Source organism: Vigna umbellata, chromosome 8 (assembly GCF_029865625.1).
Source record: "Vigna umbellata cultivar VRB3 chromosome 8, Vumbellata_1.0, whole genome shotgun sequence".
NCBI lineage: Eukaryota > Viridiplantae > Streptophyta > Magnoliopsida > Fabales > Fabaceae > Vigna > Vigna umbellata.
The window spans coordinates 38,859,376-38,872,278 of record NC_142172.1 but is presented as its reverse complement, the minus strand read 5'-3'; the positions used below and the strand labels follow the sequence as shown (position 1 = coordinate 38,872,278).

The window sequence follows — 12,903 nt, the reverse complement described above, 5'->3', positions numbered from 1 at the left end:
TGGAACTTAGAAGTTGAAGGTTTTTTATTAGGTAAGGTTCCACATTCACTTTGTTCGTCTGGGTAGTTATTGTGTACGAATTGCAATCATAGTGGTCATTGTCTTTGGCTCCATCAATTGCAACAATGTATATCTTTCAATGACAATGCCACAGGATCCATTACTTTACATTACAAGTGCTAATTAATATCTAAACTTGAAGATGCAGTATGACAACGACATAGCTGGTTGAATAAGTGCATGAACCCATTATTCTCTACGCCAACCCGGACAGTCGGCAAACCCTTTTTAATTTTACATTTTAAATACATCATCAAAAACACAACACTACTTTTTCTTCAACCCATTCCAAACTATTAACTATTTTTAGCTTTTTTGTTTAATGGTTTAATAAAATTTAATATATAGAGCTATTTAAAATCATTTTTACCAAATTTATCTTTATAATAATTTTATATGTATAACTATATATAGGGGATAAACTTAGTAAAAAGACTTTCGATAGGTGAGTACGAAAAATAAACATGTACAATTAGATCTTTCCGTGTCTGGTAAAATTTAGAACGTGTGTCAGGTAAGATATTAATTATGTTCATCATTATTTCTTTTTAAATGTAATGGTCGTGACAAATAGGTTTTCTTAACTTTTAGGTTTCAAGAAAATAGTAATATGTTGAGAAATAACTTTTTTTTTTCAGTGTTATTTGGAATAATTTGAGCTCCTAGGATAGTTGTGGAGTTTACATTTACTCTTTTCATTCGACAAATAGAATAATATTTTAAAAAATAAATTTTAAATTTAACTGAATTCTATAAAATTAATTATAAAATAACATTTTCATTTATATATATATATATATATAATTATCAATGTTAATATTATTTGTTTTCCGGTCTCCGAGCAAGCATTTCAGAATTTGTAACATGAATAGTATCTTGCCATGATTTAACACGTGAAAACCAGCATGAGGGTCACTCTTTTCTACTATAACATGATGGACACCATATATGTAAACATATAAAAGAGTTTATTTAATTTGTGATAAGAATTGGATTTTTGAATTTAATGAACATAATTGTTGACTTTAGTTTTAAAAAATAAATGAAAATAATATTATAAAAAGACAAAACTCATTTGGGTAATTAATAAGTTTAGGTAAATTTAAATAAGGTCAGGTAAGTAAAAAATGAAAAATATTTTTTATACATAATTTGAAATATTTATAATAAACTGTATTGAATTGGATAAAAAATGTAAAATGATTAAGCTTTTAAAAACATTAATTAATAAGAGAAAGTCAATATAACCATCCTATTTGATACTTTTTTATCCAATAGATCTAAGTAAGTTTTAGAATATTTTTATAAGCGAAAGTCAATATACAATCACTCAATTTCATGCCTAAGATCAAGTATTCATGTGTACATTTATACAACAGATAAATAAATTTACATTGACCTTGTATGCATGTGTACTTGTATACAACAAACTTATTTAAGACAATGGTTACCTTGAACTAAAAACACTAAATCCATTATTTACAAAAACAGAGCTTACCTAAGTACAAATTCACGATTTATCACTTCTCTCTTTTTCATTTCTTTCCCTGAGTCGACATCATTTATTTATTTATTTATTCCTCATCTTTTACTTCTCTCTTTCCTTTTATTTGTATTTATTTGTATTTTTATCCTTTTCCATTTCTCACACATGCCACCCGCACCCCGCGGTTCCGCTTCTTCTTCTCATCAAGTAAATAAAGGAGCAATACCATGTCATCTTTCACTTTAAAACATTGAATATTTTACACTATGCTAAGGTGTTGGAATAGTGTAGCGAAAAATGGTGTACGTGAACCATTTTCTTTTAGCATTCTTCATATTTTTGTTGTCATTAATGCTATTGAACAAGTAGACATAAGCTTTGATTATAATATGATTCATAATTGATCATTACATTGTTTAATAATGTCTCCATGGTACACTATATATGGGGCATTAGGGAGAGCTGAGGGAAATATCTTAACTTTGCTCATATATATATATATATATAATTCATATAATATGATAAAAAAAAACAAACATGTTAATGAATTAACTAAATTTAGTTTGACCGATAAAAATAAATTTTTTATTTGATGTTACGCAAAGTATTTTATAAGAATAGATGAGTTACCCGTTTTCGTATTTTTCTATTTGGCTTGCATGGTTTGGTTTCATTATCTTTTGTGTTTTTTTACATTCACTTAAACATGTTTCAATGGAATTATGGGATATAAACTTATTTGAGATGTAAATCTGATTAAGATGTTATATTCCATAATGATATCTATCTTGTATTTTAAATAAATAAAAGTTAACATATGATAAAGCATCTATTTTAGTTTATTTTTAGGTTTTGTATTTAAAAAAATTATAAATGTCTAAAATTTTTGAACCGTATGTATATAATTTGTCAAAAGCTTGAGGCATACGTTTAGAATATGCTGGCATTATGCACATCAAGTATCAGTACCTTTTTCTTGTCCCTCATCATATCAATGAATTACGCACATCAACATCCGAAAGCACCACTTTAAAAAGATCATGATAAGGAAATCTTCTCATCCTGCTAAATCTAATTCTAATCATGCCTTACTATATGTAATACATTTTTTTTACTGAAAATATATATCCATTATATTAATTAGGTAATGTATTCATAGAATTTGTCAAATACATAATGAAATGTAAGATTAATATATATAATTGGAACTTCTCACTCGAAACCTTGTCCCATTGCACCATGTGAATCTCCATGAACAGTTGAAACATGTAGGGGTAGAGAAGGTGCACAATTATGTGGAGTTTCTTCCTCGCATCAACAATTTCTGTGTCCTTTGTGATGATCGCTGGTGATAGAATGACATGTGTTATGGTAAGAGACAAGGCAGAGAATAAAGGAAGATGTGAAAGCATCATCCAAGGTAGTTAAAATTCACAGACATAATTAAAGAGAAAAAATAAATATGTAAAAGATGTATAATAATATTTTTTTTAATTTGTAAACAATGGTTCACGGTGTAACATTTATATATAAAGTGATTGGTGTCTTATTCATTTTTAACTATGTATATAATCGCATTTATTATTATTATGAGAAACTATATTATTGTGAAACGAAGTGATAATGAAGATATACTGATATGATTATCCCCTAATATGGAGGATAGGTTTTTGGCCCACAATATCTAGGTTCATTGACATCCACCCAACTCAATCTTAAGAAACCAAAGAGGTTACTTGTCTCATAGAGAAAAACACATATATAGTACTTTTAAATGTTAATTGAGGAACCATAACCATCATTGGTTGTAAATGCTCCTAGCTTTTCTATATCACAAATTTATAAATCCCCAAACTCATAATTAGCTCTGTATATTTCTTTACCTCTTAAAATCTGCTAAATAATAAAATTCTTTTCTTACTTCCATGTTTTAGAAAGTCTAATTTTTCATTTGTGCTGCTGATGTAAACGTATCCCAAACGAACCTAAGTTAATTCCACGTTTATTCTGTGAATAATTTTTTTTGTCATAAATATTCACTCGCTCTAATTATTTTTGTATTTTTCAAAATACTATTATTTAATTTAATTGTCTGTCTATCCACGTTTTTCAACCATACAAGTTTATTTAAATGTGTTGCAAGAACATCGTTTTTATATATATTATGATCAGTAATTAATCTCTAAAACTTTATTATTATTTTTTATTTTTAGTAAAGAAAATATAACGAATAATTTTGTAAAAATATAACCACTCCTTTAAATTAGTACAAACATTCGTGATGATTCAATTTGAGATTTTAAAAAGAAAATAATATAAGAAGTAGCCAATCGTAATTTAGATTTAGGTAAATTTGAATAGAGTATTAAATATTATTTGACAAAATAGGAAAAATGAGAAGAATAAAAAAAATAAAAAAATCTAATAAAAAAATTACAAGACAAACATATGTAAATATTTTTTTCTCTATAACTATAAACTTCCTAATAATAAAACCAGTGAATAAATTAATTGGATTTTTTATACAGAGAGAGGAAATATGAAGAAAAATGCGCCTGATGAGAAATCTGAATCCAATGTTGGATTAATAAATCCTTTCACATTGTCGACCACAACCACTTACGATGACTTGCAATGAGAAAGTGTGTTTATTAATCTTCACTCCCCAGAGAGAAAATCATGCTTTGACGCTAACCAAACGCATCATATTATTATATATATCATTATTCTGCTCCAACTAAAAATTTCCAGAATGTGTTGTGCCGTCTCAGCTACTCATGTTTCAACACTAGTTTCCCTTTTTTATAACTTTCATGAATCTTTACGTTCAAGAAATCAGCAAATCATGGTAATCACAGAAAAAAAATCAAATGCACTCAAAACTCCAAAATCAATAGTATTCACTTTCAGTAACTCAAACAAATGAACTTCATATACAAGTACAATCTCATGGTGCCAGTGTGATGGTGATGATGATAGATATATTAATATACACAATAGGTAGGTCAATTTTGATCAAATTCTGGTTCCAATATATAGACCGTGAAAGGAAAAAGGGAAGAAAAGAAAGTTAATGAAGAAAACAAAAAATATTTAGTGGTAATGAGGTGATATCATTATCAAGCTTCCACTACTAACCACTTTTTTTTCTTTTGCAAAACATGTCCGGTTGAGCCATGATCAATGGTGTAATGGGTTTGGACCGGTTGGAACGCGACGCTTCTCGACCCCATAACGTGGATCAATCTCTGTGTCCGAAGGATCATGGCGTACTGCAACACCCGGTTGGCGGTGTTTATGATGGTGGTTGAAGAAAGGAGAGAAGTCAAATTTTGTAGCAAGAAATTTTCTGCCTGTTAAAAGGTGATGAGATGGTGTCGGTTGTGCGGTGTGGTTGTTGCTGATGTTGGACTTGAGATTGTAAAACTCATGAAAAACTAGCAATAGAAGGGACAGCAACAAAAGAATGTGAAGTGGTTGAGAGATTTTTAAGGCCATGATGGAAGAGAAGGAGGTGGCAAAGGGTGAGAAGAGGACGCATGGAAAGATATGGAGGAATTTAGCAGATAGAGTTTTGAGAAGGGTTTAAGATGAGAAATGTGTGTGAATTGGTGTTTTCATTGAAACCTGAGTTTTTAGTACCTTTTATTATGGTGCATTTTGAATGAGAGGAGGGAGGAATATGGGAGGTAGAAGGAGACACTTTCCCCAATGGAAGTTCCTTAGAAATAAAGGGAAAAAAATACTCAACTTTTAGAATCATAATGTCAATTGTCAAATCTACAATTATGCATGATTATATATTCTCTTGTATAACCTACAGATGCATTGGGAAAATGAGTATAATTAAGATTTACCTTTTATCTTTTGAAAAAAAGAAGAAAAAAAAATGAAATAAAATAAGAGATGATTGGGTAGAAGGAAAGGTCCGTGCTGGTTTTGAGTGTATTGCAACTTAACAAAAGGGTGGGGAATATGCAATCCATATTTTCTATCGGCAAAGCAATCTGAGAACTATTTCACAAAGGTAGGGGACAATACAATTTTCACTGTTGCATAAAAGTGAAGGACAAAGTAATAGATGAAATTATCTGAAAAAGTTAATTTAGAGAGAGGCTCTATAATTATTATTATATGCTTTTTTTTTCTTTTGTTCTTGTTCTTATTGTTCAGTCTAATGTTCATTTTTTTTTCTACATTATGGATAATTAGGAGGTTTCCCTGCTATTGATTGAATTAAAGATAAGCATTTTAACTGTTGAGAATAGTTTGATGAACTTAAATATTTGAATTTACAGAACTCGTCGGTGACATTTTTATAAATTTTTAATTCATTTTAATAAATTTCACAACCAAGCTTTATGAATAGCTTTTTTATTTAATAGAACTTGTTAAATTATTAATTGGTTAAATTATTTAGCAAACTGTAATTAATTATATATAGCATAATAGTCAAACCAAAACAAAGATTATTCAATATATGGTTGCTATTGAAATTAAAAAGTGTGTGCCATATATATATATATATATATATATATATATATATATACTAGGCAATATAAAAGTGGGGAAAAGCTAGAACAATTACTTGTTGATATTTATGTAATTTCCCAATTTTAACTATAAGGTTGGCATGTAGATATTTTGATAATTTAATCTCTGAAAAAACAAGTATCTCTTATTTATTTATTTCATCCTAGCCCAAATACCCAAATCAATATATCCGCATCCCCAATTCTTCACTGTTCAACCCATTCAAATAGAATATAACTGTTTTCAACTTTCAACAGACTTTTTATACAGTATACAGTAAATTAAAATAATTATTTTTAATATTTTTTCAATCAATACTCATATTGCCTTTTTTTTACCATATTAACAGTCTTCCTTATCATAATTGTGATTGTGATATTTTTAAATTTTTTTTAAAATACATTATATAAAAATGATCATATAATATAATACTTTTACAATAAATGAAATGTTTATAATTTTTTTAACAATATTGAGTTATAAAGAGAACATCAACAAACTTGTTGTAATACTGAGTTAAAGATAATATCACAATCTATTATATAAATTTGCTGATGACTTATTGTTGTGAAATCTTTCTAATACAGTTTCTTCTAAAAGATTCCAACGAGATTCATTCGTGTAATGAATACATATGAAAAATGATAATTATTTATTTTATTATAATTTAATGTTTGTTTGTAAATTTTTATATTTTAATTCAAATTTATTTTTTTATTATTTACATAATTTAGAAAAAAAAATAATTTTATATAATGTTAGCATAAAGCTGAAGAGAACAAGTTTTGTTTACGTCTAAAAGTCAAGTCTTAAGTGATATTGTTGCAAGAAAATCTTAATGAAGACTTGTTTTATGTTAAAGCTTTTGTAATTTAGTAGGTTTATATATTAAGACTTGTTTTATGTTAAACCTTTTGTAATTTAGTAGGTTTATATATAGAAAACCTCATTTTATAAATAGTCAAGATAATCTATTATCAACTTATAAATAATCAATTATCAGTAATCAATTATGACTTGCCATAATTGATTATCACGAGCAATTATGAATTTTAAACGTTGATTATAACATGTTAATTAGCGGATAATGGATTACATTCTTATTTGTAGTGTGCAATGATAAGTGTTTTAGGGTTTGTATAACCCTTGTATTGTGGCTTTGAGAACTTTGCGTGTTGGCATAGAGTGAGAACTTTCACTGGGAGTGTGATTGAGTGTTGTTGCTCTTGTTGAGTTGAAATTCTGTCATCTTTGTGAAGATTCGGAGTTGTTCATCCTTTGTGAAGATTTAAAGGAGGTGGTCATCCTTCGTAAAACATTCGAAGGAGGTGTTCATCCCTTATGTGTTTCAAGGAAAGTGAATTTCGGGTAATAAGAAAGGTGTTCTAACCTTCAACTTGTTTATTATTTTCTTTGGTTTGTGCTAGTAAAGCATTAATTCTCGATTCAGATTAATAACTGGATGTAGGATCTTTGTGATCCGATTTAAGATAAAAATTACCTATGCAATGTTCTTTCTTTCTTACTCGTATAATTTGTTTAAATTGTTTTAAGGAATTTATATTTACTTGAGAAAATGATTAAAAGAATGATAAGAAACCAATTCACCCCTCTTAGTTTGTTGAATGCGTTAATCATTCCGCTGTTGTAATTTTAATTAAATTATTATTTGAACATAATTTATTATTTTGTATACATCCATGCAATCATACATTATTATATCATATTCTTTTATTATATTATGTCTAATTAAGATAAAATTATAGAGTTGATAAACCAAAATAAATAATACCACAAAAAAGTCTTAGAAACATGTCATTAACTCTAATTCATTTCTAACACTACAAGTACATCAACTTCTTTATATAAAATAAATATTTATATATCATTGCTTTTTGGAATATTTATTTATTGATATTTAATATTTGTTCAAAACATGTCGATCTAAATAAAGTGTGACATTTGAAAGACAATCTTTATCTTGGAACAATCCAATAATTAACGAAATCAAGAGTGCTTAACTGAACACAACAAAACTACCATTACAGGGTTCAGTATGACATACGTTTTACCGATTACCAAACATTCATTGGCCATTGACGAAAATTTAGCTGTAGGAAATAATTATATCTTACCAAGCAATATAAATTTACGTATATAGTCAATCACTTCATTATAATGCATGGAACCTTAATTCATTTTATCTTAACAAATACTTTATTATCATGCAAAATCAAACATCATTTAAAATTTTCTTTATCAGTAAATATTAGTTGTTAGTTTTTGTATTGGAAAATTTGAACCTACAATCTCTTCCAATGTTGTTTTTAAATCTTTCAAACCAACTTTATATTTTTTAAATATTTGTGAAAAAATTAAACCCACAACTTCTTTTATCATTTCTTTTAACTTTTAGTATTAGACCAACTTTATAACTCTAATCATTTACATCTTAAATATAACTAACCTTTTTAACTGGAGGTAGTAACAGTTGTTTAATTTCACTAAGGGACAAGAAAGAGAGAATTCGAAAGAGGAAGGTAAATAAATAATAGTTAGAGAAAAGGTAAAATATGGTTATATTTTTTTTAATACAAGGAAAGAGTCTATTGATCTTAATTTATTTTTAAAGTTTACCACTCTACTTCTCTTTTCACGTAGTTTTTCCTATGTTAGATTTACCCTTTTATAATAAAATAGTAATAAATTAAGAGTTTCTTATCCTTACATATTTATGCCTACTTAATGTTGTTGGTATAATACAAGCATTATTATACAAAAACAAACCTATCATTAGCAAAGTCATAAATGCAGAAATACATATACGTATTTGCTAAATTAAATCCACAACTTCTAAAAGGGCTTCTTCTTTTCCTTTAAATAAAAAGTGAATTGGTATATATGAATATAGTTTTTTTATATATTTTATTTAAAAACTAAAATTGTAAATATATACAATTTCATTTATTTATTATCTACTGAGGAATCAGTGGTAATTTAATTTTGTTCGCAATCACTTAAATTCAAACTTTATCATTGCTTTGACTCGAGGTTTAAACATATATTTTTTACTTTACTCCATCTTAAATTTTTAAATATATGTTTTATGTTGTGTAAAGAAGAAAACAAAAAGTAATTAATATTGCATAAAATTTATATGTATTTTTTAATGAGTAGTACTTAAATTTTTGTTTATCATATATTATAAAATACATTATTGTACCATCACTCAAAATATATAAACTTAATATCTAGAAAATAAATTATAAACATATAATCAAATTACAATTATTTTTAATAATAATACTATATTGAGAGTAATCACTGATTAAGAAAAACAAAATGTTCCTATTAAATATGAAATACATTACGTTATAAAATTAGGTGATAAAAAGTCTACTTATATTAGTCTATCTGAATTCTATTAATTAATATTTTTCATTTTTATTATTAAACTAATCATAATCAAGAATAAAGACTGAAAACATAACTAGAAAATGTTAGGAATTTGAAACTAACAAATATTTTTGTAACACTGCGTCGATACAAAACTTTGGAAAGAAAAATCTAGGCAGTTGAGTGATTTTCATAATGTTTTGATCTTCGAACTTCTACGTTATTTTTTTTTCTGGATCGGGCTACTACGTTACTGGGCTGTTTATTTTCTTTTTGTAAAGCCCAACTCTTGGTTCGTATCTTAAAACATAATTACCTTTTTAAAGCATTACCTCTAATCTTAATTATAAGAAAATTAATAATTTTCATGTTAATTAAGAATAGTAGTTAAGTTTATTTATTATTTTTTACTTTCATGAAAGTAATTTTCCCAAATCACTCAATTATATTTATTCGTAATTATGTTTAAGTTTGAAAATAAAGTATTTTTGAAATAATAGTATTAATCAAAATTTCGAGAATTGAAATTTTATTATATTTAATTAAACTATAATTTTTTTTCTTTATTTTTTTAGAATGATTTTCTCTAAAGTACTTTTTTTCTTTTTTCCTTTTTTGAAGTACTTTTTAAAACTACGAAAAGTAAGTCTTTTCGGAAAAAATATACAATGACTTTCTTTTTAAAAAAATTTGATTCGAAACTATGATATGTCCAAAGTCCTATACGAAAAAAATTTCAAAGGTTTCTCTTGATTTTCAAAAAATAATTTAAAATGCATCGATTTTTTTAGAATAAGTCCCGGTCAAATAATAATAATTCCAAACACTTTACACTATTTTAGAAACTCAAATACTCAATGGTATGAATATGTAAAATATAGCTGACGAAGGTCGTATGTACGGAAATAAGAGTGTTTAGCAAAAATAGAAAAAAATAAGGATAATATATTATTTTTAATTAAAAAAAGGGGGGACTGTGTAGGTAAAAGCGCGAACTGTAAATGGTAGAGTCAACACATTAACGTAACTGTGTACTCTAAGATATGGGTTTGAAAGAATATGGTTATTGCTTTCTGCACCATATCAAATTTATCTCCCAATCCTATCATTCCGAATTTCATTTCTTGAAACACCTTAAAATCAATTCAGAATTATTTTTTTTCTGGAAGACAATCATCTCATTCCTATTATTGAAATAATTTTCCAAAAACTTTTAATGGGATGCAGTGAGAAATTTAATAGGATGCTGGAAGCAACATTAAAATATTTAGGTTTGTCGAAAGAATGACAGCCCAAAGCACAAAATAAGTATAAATGAGTAGTGGGCCTTAACTGGGTTTTGCTATTCACATTCCTATTTTATGTTAGAATGTTTCATTCTACACCTTCAACATCTCATCCTGCACTTTCAAATACTTCATTTTTAGCCTTATGACATCCTGCATTCCCAGTTTTTTTAAAAATTTTATTTTTAACTTTATTCTCTTTCTTATTAAAGACATTTTAATAAATATCTTTATATTTTCTTCACTTTCTTATTAAAGACACTCTACACCACTTAATAATAATTCTAATTTAATTTAAAATTTAAATATTATTTAATATAATTTTATATTTTAATAATTATTAAAATATGATTTATATTATAATAATAGCTATATTAAAAAAATAAAAATAAAATAATTAAAATAATAATATAAAATTTGACTTAATATATTAAAATATTAAAATAAATTAAACAATTATTAAATTGTAAATAAAAAATAAAATTTTCAAAAACTTGTTATCGAAAATAAGTTTTGTTTTTTATTTAAAATTTAATCAATATTTAATTTAATTAAAAATTATAGCATTATTTATTATATTTTTATATTTTAATAATTATTAAAATATGATTTTTATTTTTATAATAGTTTTATTAAAAATTAAAAATAATAATAATTAAAATAAGAGTAAAATTAATGAAAATAAAAATAATATTAAAAATCACATTTAATATCAAAATTTAAATAAAAATCAAAATTTTAGAAAAAATAATTTATCGGATATCCATATCCGATCACAAATTTATCGAATCTCTGTATCCGACTAACACATGTTTCTAAAATTTTATTTTTATTTAAATTTTCATAATTATTTAATTTAATTTAATATATTTAAATATATTAAATGTGATTTTTAATATTATTTTTATTTTCTAATAATATTATTATAAAAATATAAATCATATTTTATAATTAGTAATAAAAAAAATATAAAATAATATTATAATTTTCAATTAAATTAAATATTGATTAAATTTTAAATTAAAAACAAAACTGATTTTTATATCTGATAAACAAATTTTTAAAAACTGTTGTTTTTATTTAAAATTTAATAATTATTTAAGTCCTTTTAATATTTTAATATAATTTAATATATTTGAATATATTAAATCAAATTTTATTCTATTTTTATTTTTATTTTTTTATTACTATTATTATAATATAAATCATATTTTAATAATTATTAAAATACAAAATTATATTAAATAATATTTAAATTTTAAATTAAATTATATTATTATTAAGGTGGTGTAGAATGCCTTATTAAAGAGAATAAAATAAAATGATATTTATTAAAGTATCTTTAATAGGAAAGAGATGAAAATAAAAAGATATTTATTAAAATTAAAAATGAAATTTTTAAATAAGTTGGAGGTGTAGGATGTCATAAGGTTAAAAATGAGATTTTTGGAGGTGCAGGATGAGATGTTGAAGGTATAGGATGAAACACTCTTTATCTTAATTTTTTTTAGCTTTATTCCCTCACCACCAAAGAGTGTTTCTTGTACCTCTCAATTCTTTTTTTACCCTTCCATATTTAATGTGATGGTTAAAAATTTTAACTTTCTCCAACTTTCAACCACTTCATTAATGGTTTCCACCAATATATGAATGAACCCTCACACTCCATCACTTCCATGCAAATTAAATTCCTCTTCTTTTCCTTTTCTGTGTGACTGTTCTTCTTTCAAAATAAAACAATTCAAAACAAAATCAATTAAATTAATAATAATTAATTCATTAAATAAAACAAAATTAAATTAATTATAAATACATAATTTACTTAAAATATAATTATAATTAAAATATAATTACTTAACTTTAAAAGTATCTAAAAATTAATTTACAAATCAATAAAATAATAAACTAAAAAGTAAAAAAATAAATAAAAGAATTCGTTCAGCTTTCCATGCTTTCATTTATAAATAAATAATACTACAAAAAAAATATTAAATTAAAATAAATGTACAAAAATTAACAACCTAAATAAAATTAATAACCTAAAAAAAAAATAAGAAAACGAAACCCTAAGGCCTCAACGGATATGGACCTTCAACGGAGGAAAACACCCAAAATGTTGAAGGCTCAACAGATGTCCCATAT

At 25.1% G+C, this 12,903-nt stretch overlaps 1 protein-coding gene across 1 annotated transcript; it reads right to left on the bottom strand.

Moving 5' to 3' along the window:
* Positions 1-4,429: 4,429 nt before the first annotated feature.
* On the bottom strand, positions 4,430-5,213 carry CLE12 (CLAVATA3/ESR-RELATED 12). Its single transcript, XM_088095627.1, has one exon. The coding sequence runs from the start codon at positions 5,042-5,044 to the stop codon at positions 4,727-4,729; it is 318 nt and encodes a 105-aa protein (XP_087951753.1). The 5' UTR covers positions 5,045-5,213; the 3' UTR covers positions 4,430-4,726.
* Positions 5,214-12,903: the final 7,690 nt, after the last annotated feature.